General features: G+C 44.7%; 3 protein-coding genes across 3 annotated transcripts; 1 reads left to right on the top strand and 2 right to left on the bottom strand.

The window, feature by feature from the left end:
• Nucleotides 1–1,145: 1,145 nt before the first annotated feature.
• On the bottom strand, nt 1,146–4,395 carry LOC120686396 (vacuolar protein sorting-associated protein 26A-like). Its single transcript, XM_039968594.1, has 11 exons — nt 4,223–4,395; nt 4,004–4,078; nt 3,817–3,891; nt 3,646–3,718; nt 3,226–3,270; nt 2,765–2,876; nt 2,564–2,630; nt 2,331–2,375; nt 2,075–2,130; nt 1,793–1,968; nt 1,146–1,588 (listed from the first exon to the last, which is right to left on the bottom strand). Exons 1-11 carry the CDS (start codon nt 4,223–4,225, stop codon nt 1,401–1,403), a joined length of 915 nt encoding a protein of 304 aa, XP_039824528.1. The 5' UTR covers nt 4,226–4,395; the 3' UTR covers nt 1,146–1,400.
• A 5,045-nt stretch (nt 4,396–9,440) lies between these two features.
• LOC120685141 lies at nt 9,441–10,106 on the top strand. Its single transcript, XM_039966973.1, has one exon. The coding sequence runs from the start codon at nt 9,441–9,443 to the stop codon at nt 10,104–10,106; it is 666 nt and encodes a 221-aa protein (XP_039822907.1).
• An 8,608-nt stretch (nt 10,107–18,714) lies between these two features.
• On the bottom strand, nt 18,715–20,827 carry LOC120686436 (leucine-rich repeat extensin-like protein 3). The gene is made up of 3 exons (XM_039968637.1): nt 20,700–20,827; nt 19,855–19,936; nt 18,715–19,691 (listed from the first exon to the last, which is right to left on the bottom strand). The coding sequence occupies exons 1-3, from the start codon at nt 20,709–20,711 to the stop codon at nt 18,910–18,912; spliced, it is 876 nt and encodes a 291-aa protein (XP_039824571.1). The 5' UTR covers nt 20,712–20,827; the 3' UTR covers nt 18,715–18,909.
• Between the last annotated feature and the right edge of the window lie 224 nt (nt 20,828–21,051).

The raw sequence follows: 21,051 nt of genomic DNA, 5'->3' as shown, positions 1-21,051 counted from the left end.
GCCGGTTGGGTACCGGCCGGAACCGGAACCGGACCGGACCGGTTTGACCGGTAACCGGTCAAACCGGACCGGTTCCCACCGGTTTGGTTAACCTTGGGGCCGTGGGGTGGCCGCGCCGTGGCGACGTGGCGTCATGTCGTGAGATGACGTGTGGTTGGAGGGAGGGCCCCATGCCCATTCGGGTTCTCTACCTCTACAGAAGTGCGTGCAAGCGGTCTGGAATCGGGCAACTCAAAGTACCCCTTGCGAGGAGCTTCTTAAAAGCTATCCAATGTTCAAGAAAGAAAAATGATCATTTGCATAAATTATGGTGCTTCACAAACCACAACATATTCGCTCTGTTCCGCTGACTGGTGGCTAGTGCTGATTTATTCTGAGAGAAAAATAATGTTGGCTAATAGTAGTTGATGTTGATTCTATGCTAGAGAAAAACATTGCTGGCTGATTGGGAAGCCAGTCGAACACAAGCAGATTGTAGAACATGTGAGTGAATATTTAGAGTATAATTGAGATTCAAATATATGCTCCTATTATCCTCTAAAGATATAACAAGTATGTTGTATAGCAAATTGCTTCCAATGGATCGACTTCACAACACGGATGCGTTTCGTGATGAGTTGGCCATTGCTGTGGTTTTTGCTTGAGATAACAATTTTGTGATGGATACATTTACTCTATTTTGATACCTGCTCTAGGATTATCAGTTTAGACATGTCATACTGTAAACAAATTAATTTGAACATTGTTAGTGTCCATTGCTCATCATGTTATTTTTGTTGGAAAAAATATTTTAGCTTTGTTGGAAAATAGCAACTTCTCTTTACAAAGGAAGATACTTCATGTCTCTCGTTCATTCAACGAGTCCAGCACAAAAAACAAACAAAAGACAGTATGGATTAGTATACGCCAATTCACCCTTTCCTCGCTCATTTCAGGATCTCGATCCAACCTGCTGTGCTAGCCAAACAACCACACTGACAGCGCCGTGCAGAGCAAATCTGAAACTATGGAGCTGGAACCCTACCAGTCACGGCCAATAAAGTGTGACAAAAGGTTGTACTGGTCAGAATTCTACAAGTGATAATGACAATCAGACACAAGGTCAAACAATCTGGAGATAATGATGCACAGACATCATTTTCAAATGAGAAAAAAAAGAAGCAAATTTAGATAACAGACATGATGAATCTCCTAAACATGTCCAACAATGACAAAAGTAACAAGTTGAGAACTCTTTGATCCAAACAATTTCTCAGCAGCTGTCAGGCAGATTTGAATGAATAAATGAAACAGTAACAATTATTTACAAGAAGAAGAAAGGATCAAAGTTTCTCTGGTGCTCTGTTCCAACAAACACACAATTATGCCTCTTGCTGGTTTCAAGTCTCAGTGACACAAATCTATGAAGATTCTGGAGTTTCAACAAGGCGATACATGGTGATCTCTTGCTGCTTAAAATACCTTCTGTCTTCCTCATCAACAAGGACCAGATTCAGGTAGTACTTGACGCTGAACTTATTATTTATATTGCGGTAAGTTGGGGTCAGCTCATAAGGAGTCAAGAATAGCCTTACTGGAATAGATTCTCCTGCACAATGATTTTTGATAACCTCAGCAGTCAGCACCAAGTGGAGCATTACTTAGAAAATACATTGCACGTGTCTCAATGGACACCAAACAATGCTTACATACAGGTTACCATTTAAACAGTTATGAGCTGAATAAGTGACAACAAGTTTTCCTGAATATGATGTCTTCTTTTGAAAAAAATTAAGAGGAAAAATAGTAATACCTCTAACTGGGGCACCATCCATCAGCTCAAATTTTGCTAGTGTCTCAGTCTCAATATATGTATTAGGACCAGATCCCGTAGATTCACGCCGACGAATCTCAAGCTCCATGTTCTTTATCTTTATTCTGACTAGAAGAAAATAAATCTTTCCTACAATGACATCCTTGAGATGGTACCTGAATAAGGTTTCATCCATAGGAAAGATAATCAGAATTCTGGACGTGACCATTCTGGTGACCACTAAAACGCATCATCAAAGTAATCTTAAATTATAGAGCTTACTTGCTTTTGCTGTACTCAAATTCAATGTGCAAGCAATCTTCAATTCCAACTTCCATCTGAAAAGGAAGATCAAATTATCAGCTGTACAATTGTCACATAAAAAGGTATATGTAAGCAGCTAGCTGCAATGGTCAATAGCAAAAAGTTAGGCAAGCTGGTGCTATCAATATTTCACCAGGCAATCTACCGGTATGCTATCAGAACGTGAAGTTTAATAGTTATCAATGAGTTAAGCCATACAATTATGAGGACACACCTTGATGCTATTGTTAATTGTGGGAACAGGAGAGTAGTTCCTTACCTGCGTGACAGAAAAATAGAAATATAAGTAAAAAATGAAGTAGAAAAATAGGAGCATAAAATTAAAATCTCCTGGGATCATTCAAGAACATTTCAGAAAGGGGTAGAATACCAATTAAAAAATGTGACATTTAATCAGACTAAAATCATCTATGCAAGTTGGATGTATGAGATGAAGTTCAAACTTACACAGAAATCCCGGGTTTCCACAATATTGCCGACATAATTTCTGCCAATTGTCACTTTCAATATGTATCTGCAGGCTCAAGAAATAGGCAGTTCATACTTCAGAGATGATGTAGTCAATGTTGCTGATGGTGCACAATATGCAAGCTATTTCTGTATGCTCAATGCACAAAGTACTGTAAGCAGTTTAAGATGCATTCCAACCTTAATCTGACATTTGTTCCATTATATGTCTCATATGGCATTTCAACAGTAGCAAACTCAAACGGGTAAGTCTTTCTTTCGTAGATCTCACCAGGAACCTCTAACTCGCGCACTGCATGGACAAAACAGGCAGTTCAAGGATCAGATTGGCTTATAGAGAGAGATACTAAGTTAGGTCCAAATGGTGCTAAGTTATATATGTAATAATCTTTACTTCTTTAGCAAAGGAGTGATGCAAGTAAAAAATAAGTTTTTTTTATGCTGCACCTTTTAAGTTTCCATAAGTTGCACTTTTAGCCTCTTATGATTGCTCAACAATATAAAGCCCAATGGTTTAGCAAGATTCAGCTTATACTAGATAAACAAACATAAATGTTGCTTCATGGATATCTAGATAGAAAACGAGGTCATTAGGCTATTGTACAGCACAATATTGAAAAAACACCTCAAAGAGAACCTACCTAATGAAGTGAAGTCGTAGAAATTGCCTTTGTCAAAATATAGCTCTGCAACAGAAATAACAACAGACAATATTGTTAGGATATTGCGGAGCCTAAATTATCAAAGAGCTGCTGTATACAATATTATCATAAAGATAAATAATAGAAGGCACAATTCACATTAACATTTTTATTTTACATTTTCTCTGCCAATGCTGATCATACTTTATCATGGTAATGAAAATTCCAAACAAGTCTAAGCATTAGTATATCACACAACAAATTGGTTTTTTCCTACAATCACACAGTCAGCAACCTTACACAGTAAGCCTGCCAATACAGCATCCTATAGATGCAATTAGCTTAGCCATCGAAGCACGCATATTCAGAATCAGTCAGAGGGGCAAGGGAGAAATTGTTGGGGTCTAGCAAAATTTTTACCTATCTGACCCAGCAGCTCGATCTTAATACTGGTGTGCTCGAGCCTTTTACCAGGGACCGGAGCAATGGACACCTGATCACCACACCAGTTCATCAAAAAATTTACCCAACACTCAACACCACAGGTTGATATACCAGAATAAGCACGCATCATAAACACGCTGGCACTACCTCTCCAGCGATGGTCTCCAGGCTCTGGAAGGCTGGCACCGTGGCCGTCTTCCCGTTGTCCTTCTTAATTGCCACCTGCAAGAATCACAAGACCGTCGAATCAACCAATCCAGAATCCAGTCCGACACTAGTTAGTGACACTAACTTGAAGAATCAAGAAAATGCAAAGGACCGGACCGCACCGCACCTGCTTCCGGGTCCTCTCATCGGAGAAGGTGACGAAGATGTCGCAAGGCGGCTTGAAGGCGCCGATGATGTAATTCTGGACAAGATACAGTGGGGATCAGAGCGGGATCTAAGCACATATAGCTCTGCGCCTCCAACGGTGGTAAAGATGCAATCTTGGAGTGGGGAACGCATCGAGTACTAGCGCGCAGTCAAGATCAGATGCGAGTGCGGTGGTTACCATGGCTGCTTCTGAGTTAGGAGGTGGAGTCGGGCGGTGATCCCGGACAGGGTCGCCGGCGTCGGGGAAGGCGACAGAGGAGGAGATCGCCGGCGTCTTGATGCTCTCGCCGGTCTTAGACTCTTAGTCAGGGGATCGGTGGGCTGCCGCTGCTGTAGCTGCCCTCCTGCTGCCTGCTTGGCGTCGGACTTGGTCTCAAAGCTGGGTAATGCATTATGGGCCGGAGATCTGGTGGTTCATGGGCCTTGACGCATCGAATCTCCGCCTTTTTTTCATTTTTATATTAAAAAAAAAATAAAATTTCAAAAATTTATGTCGAATAAGGAAATTTTAAAAAATGGGTACTTGTCGCCCCCTAATGGGCGACACCCTGTCGCCCATCCAGTGAGCGACAGAACCTAAATGTAAAAAAAATTACATTTAGATCCTGGCGCCGAGGGCGCATTAAACAGTGAACTTTTGTTCTGGATTCTAAATCAAGAAAAATCGAAAAAAATACAAACTCAACTGTTCTGGATTCTATGAAATAATATCTACAACTTTTGTTACATAAATTTTTTCATTTGATCAATGTATCTAAATCAAGAAAAATAGTTCTTGTACCTAGAAAAATCTGAAATAATTCATTTGGTCTAGTTGTGCTTATCTAAAATTTACCAAACTTTTTTATAGCTCTTAGGAAATAAAATAATAGTACTGTAAAAGTTATGGCTTCTAATACTCAGTATAGCAGCATGGATAAATAACCCATTTAAACTAGACATATTGCAAGATCTAATTTAAAAACTTATTCTAGAAATATTTTCTGGGCCTACCAATTTTGGACAAGCCTATGCTCACCATATGCAACACTCTGGCCAAAGATGACATGTATCCAAAGGATGGATCTTGAGATTTAAATAAAAGTGCATTAAAATGATATTTAAAATAGAGCAAGATACATTGATCAAATGAAAAACTTTATGTAACAAAAGTTGTAGATCTTGTTTCATAGAATCCAGAACATTTGAGTTTGTATTTTTTTGATTTTTTAACGATTTTATATCGATTTTACAAATTCACTATTTAATGCGCCCTTGCGCCAGGACCTAAATGTAATTTTTTACATTACATTTAAGTCCTGTCGCCCACTGTATGGGCGACAGGCACCCCGCCCCCATTAGGGGGGGCGACAGGCACCCATTTTTAAAAATTTTCCTATTCAGCATATATTTTTGAAATTTTGTTTTTTTAAATATAAAAATGAAAAAAGCGCTCGAATCTCCTGGCTGGCCCAACTGTAGCGGAGGATGATGGGCTTCTAACTGCAGGCCGAGTGAAAACTGAGATGTCGAGGATGAGTGCATCCATCCCAACTCAAAAAAATTCTTGGTAGTAGTAGTTGGAGTTCTAGGATCAAGAAGATGTTAAGAAGATGATTTCCAGCGCCTTTTTCATGACCATGGTCGATGCCCTTGAGTTGACACATGGTTCACATGTAGATCTGATCGCAGTTGTTGCTTCTGTCGGTCTTGTGTCCCACAGATCTTCAGTTGACCCCTTCTTCACTAGGGAGATATAACTAATGGATTCAAGGTTTGAATATTTATTTTAGTATCTTTCAAAAAAATATTTATTTTGGAAGTATATATGCGAAATACTAAATATTATTAATTTGGACATTAGGTGAGTTAATAGATTTTTTTTGTTGAAGTCGTGTTGGATTCCTACGCATTCTCTCCGACTTTGACCGAACAATCGTTGCTAAACTCATTGATGCTGAACTCCGCAACGACCTGCAAAGAAGTTTTTGCAAAGAAGCCCCTGCAGTTTTCGCAAATCAACCCGCAGTCCTGAGTAGTTCAAAAGTAATTAGGTTTAGGTCCTGTTTCTTCCGTTTAGACCCCTGATCTCTCTGGTTTTTGAACCCGCAGTCTAGGACCCCTCTTTTTGCATGCTAACCCCTCAGTTTATATGTTTAATTAGGTTTTAGCCCCCGGTTTCTTCAGATCTAGCCCCTGGAAGTTCATATCTATCGCAAACAAGTCCCTGGAACCTTAATCTAGCAATATCTTTCACGTTCTAACTCCGTTTTCAGTGAATCTTGCGCTCACACGATCCTTGCATCATGCTCTATATCTTTCTCAGCTTATTCAGTTCTGTTTTTACTGTTTTTATACTGTTCCTTATTTGTTTTGTTTGTTTTGCTTGTGTGATCGTGTAGGCGACGTGCCGTTCGAGGGAGAGCAAGAGCAAGCTTACGAGAAAGAGAACCAGCAATTGTTCGAGGGAGAGCAAGAGCAAGCTTACGAGAAAGAGAACCAGCAATTAAACGAGGAAGGCTAGTGGATTTCCCCCCTCTACATGTTCCATTTTGATCCCAATAATAGCATGATAAACACTTTACTTTATTGTTTTATGCATGAAATTGGTGGGAATCCTATTAAGGACATTACCTAGTCTTTTTACCTAAGCCTTGAAACACCGAGTTTTATATCTTGTTGGGTAGAACGGATTAGTTGCTTAACTTTGGGAATGGTGTTATCTTAATCTTTTGAAAATGATAAATTTGTTTTATGTTGTTACTTGTTTTATTTACAAGATCATGCTATGTAAATGGAACATGGAGAACCACCCAAGAAAACCGTACAACCATAATACCACATGGCTCTGGTCTTGGCTGAATAGTTAGAAACTCTAGCTTGTGACAGTTTTACCGAAAGGGCAAGAGGGGAAGCATCGTTGGGGTATAACCCGGTCCTCTTGGGGTAGCAGCCTTTGCTAAGGTGCTGACCATTAGGGAGGTTTATGCTCTACTTTGACTTGAAACCTTAGCGGATTGTCACTTGTTAGGAAATCTTTGTAAAAGCCTCGTAGTGGACCCCTCGCCACTCACCAAAGGAAGTATTTAAGGGCTTTGCAAACCCGGGCGACTCAAGGGGACACGAAATTATGGGTAAAGTGTACAACCTCTGCAGAGTGTAAAACTAATATATCAGCCGTGCTCGCGGTCATGAGCGGCTTGGACCCTCACATGATAATTGAACTTGAAGAATAATTAAATCGTGGTTTTTGGTTATGTAATTTGGGCTCTTTTATGATCTTTATGTTTAAGTGGGTTGGTATAAACTTATACCTAGTAATTAGGTGTTGCTAATAAAATTTGACCAACTAAAATGCTAACTGCAATAAACCTTAGCCTTTCCTTGATGGCTTTGCATCTTCACCCCACTTGCTGAGTACCAACCATAAGTGTACTCACCCTTGCCTAATTGCTATTCAGAAGAGAACAATGAAGTGGACTACTTCAGTGACTTTGAGGAATTCTAGGAGCGTTCACCAGTCAAAGTTCCTGTGGGAGTTCATGAAGATATTCTGAAGATATCGTATAGGTTATCGGTGAAACGTTAAGACATTCGTGTCTATCTATCGGAGTGTGTAATAAAGTACTTATTTCCTTTTGTTTACGTTGTTGAACATTGTCTTTGATATATTCACTGATGACGTCTTCCATATGTGTGAAACTTGATCCAGGCGCACATATGTGATACATCTGGTGTTCTTTTCAAAACCGGGTGTGACAGAAGTGGTATCAGAGCTATGTGGACTGTAGGATGCAAACCTAGATAGAAATGGGCGAATTAAGGACTCATTTTCTAGCAAGCCTTTCAGCTCAAAAAAAATTAATTTACTTCATAAAAATCTAATTTGTTTTCTTTGTTCTTTATCAGTATTTTGATTTGATTCCAACTTATTCTGAGTTTTGTCCTGCTCTATCAGATGGTCCGGACTCGTCAGACTGCACGCAAGTGCACCGGAGGTCCCGCACCCGCTTATGTTGCTCGGTTTGTTCCAGCTCCAGTTCCAGCACCTGCTCCAGCTCCACCTCAGCCCATGGAAGATGTTGAGGAAGATCCAGAGATGCTCTACTACTGTGTTGAAGATGAGGATGGTCAACTTGTGCCGGTTGACTCGCCAGCTCACCCAGCACCAGCAGCAGATGCACCACCTCCACCGCCAGCTATTCCTACTCCAGACGCTCCAGCACCTATCGCTGCTGGAGGAGACCCGGATGACTCCGGAGATGACAGTGATGACAGCGAGGATGATCATGATGATGGTTATGATGCTGAGGATGAGGGTGATGGTGAAGACTCTGAGGGAGATGGGCAGAGCAACAATGATCAGGGTGACAGCTCCAACAACAACAGCAACTCATATGGTGGCCAGCAGGGCAATGGTCCTCATGTGATAACTCGTAATGTTATCACCTCACTGGTCGAGCCTGGTTATTTCTCCATGTTGCTGCAGGATGTACTGATGGAGTTGGGCAATAATGTGAACCCCTTCTACTTCACGTACCACTACACCGACTCTGCTATCGGCGACTACTACATCACCGAGGTGCACATCAGGGAACGCATGGAGGGTGATCATGGCATGAAGACCAGTTCGGCGCATGACTCCACTACGCCTCACTCCACGTACGCCGCCTCCATCAGCAGCGCCGCCAGGAGAGCCTTGTGGTCTCTCTGCCACACCCACCGCCAGGTACTGCACACCACCGAGTACCGCCACGTTCCTCGCCGTGCCAGTGGGTCTGAGCAGACGATGGTTGCACTGGGAGAAGATGGAGAGCATCGCGTCAGCACCCTCGCCCGAGTCACTGCTGCGCTCAACACCGACCTCGAGTGCCTCACCACGGAGTACAAGGAGACCCATGAGAAGCTGCGTGAAGCCCAGGATCGGATCGCACAGCTTGAGGCCCAGCTGGCAGGACAGGCGCCACCGCTTGATCAGGATGAGGAGACTCCCATCCCCGCGATGTCGCCACCCCGCACGAGGCTCCGCTTCTGTGCTCCTGGCACCATCACCGGTCTTTTAGGCTAGTCTTCTAGGCTCTTAGGCTGGTTACCCTTTACATGTTTTGTCTCGATAGAACCGTTCCTGCGAGGATGTGCAATGTAATAATGCTTGCTTTGTGAACAAGTGTTTGGTTTGTTATAACTCGTTTTTCTTTACTTAAATAAAATGTTTAAATCTATTTTGGGTTTATATCTGGGCTATCTTTCTACTTTATCTTCTCTTTATCAGTTCATCATTCTTATCCAAAATTCATTTCTCTAACAATCAGATGGTAAACACCAGGTCAGGTGGAGGGCAAGATATTCCTAGCACGAGGCGTGCCCACATAGTTAACCAGCAAAATCCATTGCTACCCCCACCACCAAATCCATCAATGGAGCAATTCTTGGCAGCTCAGATGCAACTGTTGCAGAACCTCACCACTACTGTTGCAAACATGCAAGCACAACAGAACCAACAAGCACCTCATGCAGCCCCACAGCCTAGAGACAAGCACAGAGACTTAATGAGTCACCACCCTCCTACTTATTCACATTCAGTGGATCCTCTAGATGCTGATGATTGGCTGGAAATTATTAGTAAGAAGCTGGATATTACACAGTGTACTGATCGTGAAAGGGTCTTGTACGCCTCAGGGCGTTTGGAGGGTTCTGCGGCCGATTGGTGGGATGCTTATACAGCAGCACACGCAGATGCCAACACCATCACCTGGGAGGAATTCAGGAATAGCTTTCGTGAACACCACATTCCAGCAGGTGTGATTAAGCTCAAACAGAAGGAATTCTTGGCTCTGAAGCAAGGCAGTATGTCAGTTAGTGAGTACAGGGACAAGTTCACACAATTGTCTCGTTATGCTCCTAATGATGTTGACACCGATGCAAAGAGACATGATCGTTTTCTGGATGGTTTGATAGGGCCACTCAACTATCAGCTGCAGAGTCACACCTTTCCTAACTTCCAGACATTGCTAGATAAAGCTATAGGCTTGGAGAGCAAGCGCAAGGAACTGGGTGAACAGAAGCGCAAGTTCCAGTCATAGGGGCAGTTCAGTAGCAACACCCGCCCCCGCTACAGCTCTTCGCAGAGTTTTCCGTCTCGTTCTGGAGGACAAGGTGGAAACTATCAGCAGAATCAACAGAGTCAGCGCACCCAGCAGCAACTGCAGCGTTACAATCAGCAGACTCAGCGCACACCTAGTCAGCAACAGAATCGTTCGAGTAACACATCAGGAGCACCAGTCAGGAACAACAACCCAGTTCAACCCAATGGCTGCTTCAAGTGTGGCGAAGTGGGACATTATGCGAACAATTGCCCCAAGCGCAACGTGCAGACCCCCCAAAACCAGAGGAACAGTGGACAGAGACAGAATCAACAACAACCACAGCAGCAGCCGCCGCCCAGAAATAACAACCAGACTCCACAGGGTAACAAAGGCCAGCAGAACTACGTTCGTGGAAGAGTGAATCATGTGGCTGTGGAAACAGCTCAAGAGGCTCAGGATGTTGTGTTTGGTATGTTCCTAGTCCACTCAGCTCCTGCATCAGTTTTATTTGATTCTGGGGCATCGCATTCCTTTATTTCCGCTCAGTTTGTTGCAAAATATGGTATTCCCGTGCATACTATGTCAAAACACATGCTAGTTAGTTTGCCTGTGGGCAATATGAAGGCCACGTATCAATGTCTTGGAATTAGTTTCAAGATTATGGACAGAGATTTCTGTGCCAACTTTATAGTGCTAGATTCTAGTGGGATTGATGTCATTCTGGGAATGGGATGGCTAAGCAAAGTTGATGCAGTTATTTAGTGTGCCAAGAGGTCAGTGCTTCTCACAAGTCCAGAAGGAGAACGGTTTGAGTTTATTGCAACACCTCTATCCACAGCAGACTGTGTAGTAAATCAGATGAAGGGAATGCCTTTGGAAGACATCAAGGTTGTTAGTGAATACCCCGATGTATTTCCGGAAGATTTACCAGGTATGCCACCTGATCGTGATATTGAGTTCAGTATTGATCTTTTACCTGGCACTGCATCTATTTCTAAAAGGCCGTATAGAATGGATGTTAAGGATTTGAGTGAATTAAAGAAACAAATAGAAGAATTATTAAAGAAAGGATTTATGAGTCCTAGCTCGTCACCTTGGGGAGCACCAGTCATCTTTGTTGATAAAAAGTATGGCAGTAGAAGAATGTGTGTAGATTGTAGAGCACTTAATGATGTGACCATCAAGAATAAGTACCCGCTACCTAGAATTGAGGACTTGTTTGATCAGATGAGAGGTGCTATGATTTTCTCTAAGATTGATCTGAGATCGGGATACCATCAGTTAAGGATTCGACTATCAGATATTCCCAAGACGACGTTCACAACCAGATATGGTCTGTATGAATTCACGGTGATGTCATTTGGATTGACAAATGCTCCAGCATACTTCATGTATTTGATGAACAAGGTGTTCATGGAGTATCTCGACAAGTTTGTGGTTGTGTTTATAGATGATATCTTGGTATTTTCCAAGAATGAAGAAGAACATGAGGAACACTTAAGATTGGTGTTACAGAAGCTTCGAGAAAATCAGTTGTATGCCAAGTTGAGTAAATGTGATTTTTGGCTGAGAGAAGTATCCTTCCTTGGACATGTTATCTCAGATGGAGGAATTGCTGTAGACCCTAGTAAAGTTTAGGATGTTCTAAATTGGAATCCGCCCAAGAATGTGTCAGAAATCAGAAGTTTCCTTGGACTTGCAGGCTACTACTGCAGATTTATCGAAGGATTCTCAAAGATTGTGAAACCTCTCACTTCTCTGTTGGAAAAAGGGAAAGAATTCAAATGGGATGCCGCATGTTAGTCTTGTTTTGAGAAACTGAAAACGAGGCTAACCATCGCCCCGGTGTTGATAATGCCTAATATTCACAATGGGTTTGATGTTTACTGTGACGCTTCACGTCTCAGTCTCGGATGTGTGTTGATGCAAGATGGCAAAGTGGTAGCATATGCCTCTAGACAGTTGAGAAAGCATGAGCAGAATTATCCTACTCATGATTTGGAATTAGCTGCCGTAGTGCACGCACTAAAGATTTGGAGACATTATATGATCGGAAATAAATGTCAGATCTTCACTGATCACAAAAGTTTGAAGTACATATTCACTCAGAGGGATCTCGACCTGAGACAACGCAGATGGTTAGAGTTGATTAAAGATTATGATCTAGATATTCAGTACCATCCAGGCAAGGCAAATGTTGTAGCAGATGCACTAAGTCGAAAAGGTCAAGCAAATATGGCTATAGCTCGTTTGATGCCCCAAGAATTGTGTTGGGAAATGGAATGACTCAACTTAGGGATCATTTATCATACTGAGGCCATGACCATGGAAGTTGAACCTACATTGGAGAAAGAGATCAGAGAAGGGCAACTAACAGATGCTAAAATCAAGGAAATCAAGATTTTAATTGGTTTAGGAAAAGCCCCAGATTTCACAGAAGATGAACAAGGAACTGTTTGGTTCAGAAATAGAATTTGTGTGCCTGACATTGATCGTCTTCGGGAACTCATTCTGAAAGAGGCACATGATTCAGCTTATTCCATCCACCCTGGTAGCACTAAGATGTATCAAGATTTGAAAGAGAAGTACTGGTGGTATGGTTTGAAAAGAGATGTAGCAACCCACGTTGCTTTGTGTGATGTGTGCCAGAGAGTAAAAGCAGAACATCAAAGGCCAGCAGATTTGTTACAACCACTGAAAGTGCCGGAATGGAAATGGGAAGAAATTGGTATGGATTTCATCATAGGGTTACCTCGCACTCGTGATGGCTACGATTCCATATGGGTTATAGTGGACAGATTAACAAAGGCTGCTCATTTCATACCAGTCAAAACAACTTATACCGGAGCCAAGCTAGCAGAGTTGTACATGTCACGGATCGTATGTCTACATGGTGTTCCAAAGAAAATAGTATCTGATTGGGGTACTCAATTCACATCACGTTTCTGGCAGAAGTTACATGAGTCAATGGGTACAAAGCTCAATTTCAGTTCTGCATATCATCCGCAGACAGATGGTCAGACTGAAAGAACCAATCAAGTTCTAGAAGATATGTTAAGAGCTTGTGCTTTGAAGCATGGAGGCAGTTGGGATAAAAGTTTGCCATATGCAGAATTCTCTTATAACAATAGTTATCAAGCTAGTCTCAAGATGGCCCCGTTTGAAGCTTTATATGGGAGAAAGTGCATAACACCATTGTACTGGAGTCAGACAGGAGAAAGTCAAGTATTTGGTCCAGAAATTCTTCAGGAAGTTGAAAGACAAGTTCAGATAATTCGGGATAATCTCAGGACTGCACAATCGCGACAGAAGAGTTATGCCGATACACGGAGAAGGGAATTGACATTTGAAGTTGGAGATTATGTGTATCTTAAAGTATCGCCTATTAGAGGTCTCTGCAGATTCAAGGTAAAAGGAAAGTTGTCACCTCGGTATATTGGTCCTTTTTAGATTCTAGAAAGGAAAGGTGAAGTGGCATATCAGTTGGAACTCCCTGAACGATTGTCAGATGTTCATGATGTGTTCCATGTATCTCAGTTGAAAAAGTGTCTGAGAGTGCCTGAAGAACAGTTACCACTGGAGGAGCTTAATGTGCAAGATGATTTGACATATTCAGAGCATCCAGTCAAAATATTAGAGACATCCCAAAGAATTACTCGGAGCAAAATAATCAAAATGTGCAAAGTGCAATGGAGTCACCATTCCGAGGATGAAGCCACTTGGGAAAGAGAAGATGAGCTTATGGCAGAATTCCCTTAGTTGTTCTCCAATCTATTCGAATCTCGAGGATGAGATTCTTCTTAAGGGGGGTAGGATTTATAACACCCAAAATTCAAATTGAGTTTGTTTTCAAATGAATTTTGTTCAAATGAAGTTTGCGTTAAAAAAAAGAAAACTTCTTTCTTCTCTCTTCCCAGCCCAGCCCACATCTCTCCCTCCCCTCTCTTCTTTTCTCCTCGGCCCAGCAAGCCCATCCCACCGGCCCACCATCCCACCTCCTTTCTCTCTCTCACCGCCGGGTGGGGCCCGCCTGTCAGCACCTCCTCCTACCTCCAGCCGGTTCCCCTTCCTTCCTGCCGACGCCGCCGGCCTTCTCCCTCCCCGCAGCCGCACGTCTCCTCTTCCCTCCCTCTTCACTTGCCTTCAATGCCTAGTGGAGCACTAGCTCCACCACCCCACTTTCCCCTTCCGTTTCCCCTTCCTTCTCTGCAACGGCCGCGCCACCATGCGCCATTCATGGCCACCATGGCTAGCCCGCACCCGAGTGTCGCGCCCCTTCCTCTGCCGGTGTTCCCCCCCTCTCGGCCTACAAAAGCTACACTCGAGCCCCGGCCACTCCCCCTTTTTCCACCTCCTCTCCTCGCCTCTGCTCCACAGCTCTGCAGAGCAGCGCCGCCACCACCAAGCTAGGGCTGCCGCCATCGATCCACCGTCTCGCTGCCTTTCCTTCGACTCCGACCACCGCATGAGTTTTATGTGGTGGTGAGCTTCGCTGCCCACCCGTTTCCCCTCGGGTCTGCGCCTTCCCGCATCGGCGATTGCACGCCGGAGTTCTGCGGCCAGGCCTCGCCGCCATGGGCTCACCCCGGCCTCTGCACCGCCTCATCGACTCTCCCTTCGAGTTCGCCGACGACTTCACTTCCTCCTCGGCCTCTCCTTCGCGTAGTCAAGCATGGGATGCCGGTTTCGGCCACCCCGGCGAGCTTCACCGTCCAACTCCAGCGCCAAACCGTGGCCCGGAGCACCGGATTCGGCTGCTCCGGCCATCCACCTCCACCGGCCGCCGGCGCGCAACGCCGCCCGCCGAGCCTCCAGCGTCGCGCTGAGCCGAGCCGCGAGCCACCCCGAGCCAATCACCGCCGTCGGATCAGGATCCGGCGGATCAGATCAGTCTAAAACCCGGTCAATACTGGTCAACCAGAGTCGTCCCCCATCGTTTTTGCAAAGAAGCCGCTGCAGTTTTCGCAAATCAACCCGCAGTCCTGAGTAGTTCAAAAGTAATTAGGTTTAGGTCCTGTTTCTTCCGTTTAGACCCCTGATCTCTCTGGTTTTTGAACCCGCAGTCTAGGACCCCTCTTTTTGCATGCTAACCCCTCAGTTTATATGTTTAATTAGGTTTTAGCCCCTGGTTTCTTCAGATCTAGCCCCTGGAAGTTCATATCTCTCGCAAACAAGTCCCTGGAACCTTAATCTAGCCATATCTTTCACGTTCTAACTCCGTTTTCAGTGAATCTTTCGCTCACGCGATCCTTGCATCATGCTCTATATCTTTCTCAGCTTATTCAGTTCTGTTTTTACTGTTTTTTACTGTTCCTTATTTGTTTTGTTTGTTTTGCTTGTGTGATCGTGTAGACGACGTGCCGTTCGAGGGAGAGCAAGAGCAAGCTTACGAGAAAGAGAACCAGCAATTAAACGAGGAAGGCAAGTGGATTTTCCCCCTCTACATGTTCCATTTTGATCCCAATAATAGCATGATAAACACTTTACTTTATTGTTTTATGCATGAAATTGATGGGAATCCTATTAAGGACATTACCTAGTCTTTTTACCTAAGCCTTGAAACACCGAGTTTTATATCTTGTTGGGTAGAACGGATTAGTTGCTTAACTTTGGGAATGGTGTTATCTTAATCTTTTGAAAATGATAAATTTGTTTTATGTTGTTACTTGTTTTATTTACAAGATCATGCTATGTAAATGGAACATGGAGAACCACCCAAGAAAACCGTACAACCACAATACCACATGGCTCTGGTCTTGGCTGAATAGTTAGAAACTCTAGCTTGTGACAGTTTTACCGAAAGGGCAAGAGGGGAAGCATCGTTGGGGTATAACCCGGTCCTCTTGGGGTAGCAGCCTTTGCTAAGGTGCTGACCATTAGGGAGGTTTATGCTCTGCTTTGACTTGAAACCTTAGCGGATTGTCACTTGTTAGGAAATCTTTGTAAAAGCCTCGTAGTGGACCCCTCGCCACTCACCAAAGGAAGTATTTAAGGGCTTTGCAAACCCGGGCGACTCAGGGGGACACGAAATTGTGGGTAAAGTGTACAACCTCTGCAGAGTGTAAAACTGATATATCAGCCGTGCTCGCGGTCATGAGCGGCTTGGACCCTCACATGATAATTGAACTTGAAGAATAATTAAATCGTGGTTTTTGGTTATGTAATTTGGGCTCTTTTATGATCTTTATGTTTAAGTGGGTTGGTATAAACTTATACCTAGTAATTAGGTGTTGCTAATAAAATTTGACCAACTAAAATGCTAACTGCAATAAACCTTAGCCTTTCCTTGATGGCTTTGCATCTTCACCCCACTTGCTGAGTACCAACCATAAGTGTACTCACCCTTGCCTAATTGCTGTTCAGAAGAGAACAATGAAGTGGACTACTTCAGTGTCTTTGAGGAATTCTAGGAGCGTTCACCAGTCAAAGTTCCTGTGGGAGTTCATGAAGATATTCTGAAGATATCGTATAGGTTATCGGTGAAACGTTAAGACCTTCGTGTCTATCTATCGGAGTGTGTAATAAAGTACTTATTTCCTTTTGTTTACGTTGTTAAACATTGTCTTTGATATATTCACTGATGACGTCTTCCATATGTGTGAAACTTGATCCTGTCGCACATATGTGATACATCTGGTGTTCTTTTCGAAACTGGGTGTGACAGTCGGCTAGGGAGGAGAAGGTAAGAGGTGCCGCTACCGCTGCCGCGCCGCCGCCCGACTGCGCGCCGGCCTCTGCCCCGCCGCGCACCGCCGTCCGCGCCGGCCGCCGAGCCCCGTACGCTCCACCACCGGGTGCAGCTCCATGCGCGCCGCCGCCAGCCCGCCCCGCCTCACCGCGCTCGCTCGAGCTCCGTAGCCGCGCCAGTGCCAGACATCCGGTGCAACCGCCGTACCTCCACCTCTCCGCCCGCCTCCGGTCACCTCGGCCTCGCCCGCGTGCGCCCAACCACCGTGCGCGCGGAGCTTGTGTGCTCGCAGAGCTCGCGGCCCGGCCGCTGTGCGCCATGCCTCTGCCTCGCTCGGCGCTACCGCGACCCGCCTCGCGCGGCCAGGCCACCACGCGCCGCCGCAGCACGGCCACTGCGCTGCAGCCGCTCCCCTGCCGCCCGCCGGAGAGGGAAGGGAGAGGGAGGGGTGCGGGAGAATGGGTCGGTAGATTAGATTTGAGTAAAAAATATTGATGACTGGGATATATAGGATGAATGAGTGCAGGAGAAATGGGGGATATAGTAGAGAATCTCGATGACGATGCAAGAATATTCCTTTTAGATGAGAGAAATAGAGGAACACCAGTGCGAACAGCCTAAGAGTTCCAACACCATGCAAGAAAGATAAATATATGATATTTTGTTTGTTTGGTACAACACATGTGATTTGGTCCAAAAACACAATGTCATCATAAGCTTGGAAAAATATAGGGAAGTATGGATTTATGTGCATGCATGCATTTTGGAGGGGCAGTTCTTGTATGTGTCCTTACCTACCTCGCAAAAAAAAAGTCCTTACCTTGCAACAATGGCGGCCTGCAGGAATCTCAAGCAGCTTCAGCTCTTTGGAAGTTTCTGGCTGAGCCCCAACCTCCACTTTATGCTCTGTCTTTATTGCTCTAAGCTGTAAGCAACTTACCACTATGTGTGCTTTTAAACTCAAAAGAGAGAATCAGTGAATGGAGACTCTTTAATCACCTTGAAAAGAGACCAAAAGAACGATGCCGTTTCTAGTGTTACACAGTATCATTCGTTTTTTTAAGGCCTAGTACAGTATGATAATGCAAAGGCATCTTGTGACTCTAGCTTGGGCGCACTGTATTCGCAGAAGAAGCTTGAGAGAACCATACTTTTCACTTAACAAATCTTCAGCATCCCAAAAATGCACTTTGTCCTTTGGTACTGAACTGTTGATGCAATCGTTATATGCTTGATTAGTCAAACAAAGTAACATATTTATTTTTCACAATCTATTTACAGCGCGACATCGATGATGGTAGATCAAGGATCAAATCCTCGCTGTCAAAGACTTTCTACCTACATCGATGAAAAGCTAGCACATCGATGATGATGTGTGTGACTTCTTTCATCTTTCTCCATTTTGGCACCGCCAGATCCTCTGAGAATCAAAGAGCCATGATAGAGGCACTTGCTGTGCTCATCTCCCAGCCTCACAACACAGCACAGGAACAAATTCCTCTGGCTAGCTTTTGAGCTAGTTTAAAGGGACACTCAAGCTTTTGAACTGTAGGTCTAACCTGACGAAATTACAGTCTTGGATTCCTTCCAGAGAGTAGATCGAGTACGTGTTCTCTGACGAGACTCTGCTTTTGCTGCACGTAAATCGTTAAATGGCAGTTGGTGAAGGACTGATGACAGTTTGTCAAGATGGGAACATTTTCTGACGAATCATCCTAATGACTAGATTTGTGCTAATGGTCCAGGGAATACAAGCCACAAGCATCTTTCTCCTTTTTTCAGGAGAATCTGATCCTGTTTGTCTTGCAGACTCAACATAGCACTGTGATACAACAATCATCAGTGTTCAGTCAGTCAGATGTTAACAGTTGACACTCAGATTTATACATGCGATTCGTTGAAAAAATCAACTATGAGTTTTTTGACCAATCTTGCACGATCAGTTAAACATGCCATTTCATATTAATCCATCAATCTGTGCAAAAACCACTGAAAGCCCCAATTCAATTCACGCAAAAAAACACTGAAAAAAGTCAAAAACTCCAATAGACATTTGGCCATCATGCAGAACTTGTAACCACCACCAAGACTCCACTGAAAAACTGAAAACCATCACATGATGGTGCACGCCGCCGTGGGGTCCTCGTCGCTGAAGGTCCGGCAGCCCCTGTAGCCGCACCCCGCCGGCGGCGGCAGCGGCTGCGCGTACGTCCTGCCGCAGCAGCAGCACCGGCACCCCTCGTAGTAGCCCTGGTAGCACGGCGCGCAGCAGGGGCACCCGCACGGCCCCACCGGCGGCGCCGGCCACGACGGGATCTCCACCGTCGGTATCACGTACTCCGCCGGCGCGGCCTGCTCCAGCGGCCTGCAGGGCGGACGCGGCGGGGGCCGCTCCTTCACCGGCGGCGGCGGCATAGACGCCGGCATCGGCGTCGGGAAGTCCATCGGCATCGGCCTCTCCTTCCGCGGCGGCGACATGGGCGGCGGCTCGAGCTCCGCCGGCTTCGCGTTCGGCTGCTTCTCCTCGACGAAGGCCGGCACCATCGCGGCAATCTCCCGGTCGGGGCCGGTGGGAGCCTGGTGCGCCGGCGACGGAGGTGGCATCTCGGGCGCCGGCGCCGGCGCAGGCTCAGGTGGCGGCATCGGTGGCGGTGGCGGCTCAGCAGCGGGGGGCTTGTCCTTGTTCTTCGGCTTGCCGTTCTTCGCCGGCGGCGGCGTCTCCGCCATCTTCTGCGGCGGCTTCCCGCCGCCGTTGTCCACGATGTGGATGTCCCTGATCACCTTGCCGCCCTTGCACCGGAGCTTGCAGGCGAGCCTGTGCGGGTCGAACGGCCCCACGATGGTGATCGTCTTGCTCTTGTCGTCGAAGGAGATCGTCCGGATCCTCTCGCAGTCTGCACGAACAATTCCAGGTCTAGAGTGAACTTGTGCGATCGTCCTAGAGATAGATGTTTCAACTTTGAATTGAAGCACTGAAATTTTGCTCGAATTTGTGTGCACTTTCAAACTGCAGCGATGAAGAATCATCTTACTGGGCTTCGATGACATTTCTCTTACCTTGGAGCTGGCATAGAATCTTGCGGATCTTATTGTAGCACTTGTGGCAATCAAGGTCAACCACGACGATGATCATGGAGATCTGTGTTGACAGGGGCGTGTTAATTAGTAAGGTAAATAGTATTTTTTTTGACAGCACTGAAGTATAACAAAAGGGCATCAAATTAAAGACACTGCAGTAACCGCACAGCAAGGGGAAAATTTTTCTTTAAACATTGAAGTATAATAGATGCTAGACTATAACCCTTCTTTAAACATTGCAAAATTTTCTTAAATTCAGCAAATGCATTTTCTTTATTTCTCTTGTGGTTAGCAACAGTAGAATATATGCTAGAGTAGAACAGAGTCAGGGACAGTAAAATTTTAATTTCTTTAGAAACGGGCAATTCATTATATAAGGTAATTCCCCCCATCAACTCAGCCTTGAATTTTGTTGTAAACTTGAAATACCCATTAATAGGACCATTATAATCTCTTAACAAGTTCCGTCAAAACATAATTATCTTTAGCAAAACAAGGATTTTTTATTGATCGGAAAGAAATGGAATTTCGAAAAGCATCAATCACTAAGATAAGTGATGCAACATGCTAGCTGTTGCACAGTTTGATTCTGAAATGCGGGATGGACGTATTCCTAGAGACAAACATGAGTATATAAACTTTAGAACATATTCTTGCTCCACTACTCCTTTCAATTTCAGAAGAAGAGCAAATAGGTTAGTGATCAACCACCACAAATTAACATCCATGGAAACAAAAACGCGCAATTCTGTACCATGGAGGTCATGTAGAGATAGAGATAGAGCTGAGAGGGGGAAGGAGAGAGGGAGAGTGAGAAAGATCACCTTCTCTGCCATGGCTTGGGTGTGAACTGATCCTTCGTTTCTCACATGTAGAGAGAGAGAGAGAGAGAGAGAGAGAGAGAGAGAGAGAGAGAGAGAGAGAGGCGTGCAGTGTGAAGAGGAGGAGGGAGGGCAGATAGTGAGGCGCCGTATAAATAGAAGGCTAGGCGCACGTTGTGTGCCTGAATGAGGTCACATGACCCCACGTTCAGGTAGAGCTAACTTCAGTTTCCCTGGGACCCAGCTGACAGCCCAACTTTGATGGTAAACAAGACCCATCGTATTAGATTTAGGGACGCGTGTACGCGTATCTGCTACGTGCATGTGGCTTTAATAATTTGGCTATACGTTTAAA

This window comes from Panicum virgatum, chromosome 8N, assembly GCF_016808335.1.
Source record: "Panicum virgatum strain AP13 chromosome 8N, P.virgatum_v5, whole genome shotgun sequence".
NCBI classification, from domain to species: Eukaryota; Viridiplantae; Streptophyta; class Magnoliopsida; order Poales; family Poaceae; genus Panicum; species Panicum virgatum.
This window is presented reverse-complemented; position numbering and strand designations above follow the sequence as displayed.

Excerpts from the sequence above, each read along its gene's own strand:
- LOC120686436 (XM_039968637.1), bottom strand. Across the intron at positions 19,692-19,854 it reads GATTCTATGCCAGCTCCAAG|ACTGCGAGAGGATCCGGACG; the intron begins GTAAGAGAAATG and ends TTGTTCGTGCAG.
- LOC120686396 (XM_039968594.1), bottom strand. Across the intron at positions 3,892-4,003 it reads ATGAGAGGACCCGGAAGCAG|GTGGCAATTAAGAAGGACAA; the intron begins GTGCGGTGCGGT and ends TGATTCTTGCAG. Across the intron at positions 1,589-1,792 it reads GGATGGTGCCCCAGTTAGAG|GAGAATCTATTCCAGTAAGG; the intron begins GTATTACTATTT and ends ATCATTGTGCAG.
- LOC120685141 (XM_039966973.1), top strand. The coding sequence starts at position 9,441 with ATGGAGCAATTCTTGGCAGCTCAGATGCAACTGTTGCAGAACCTCACC.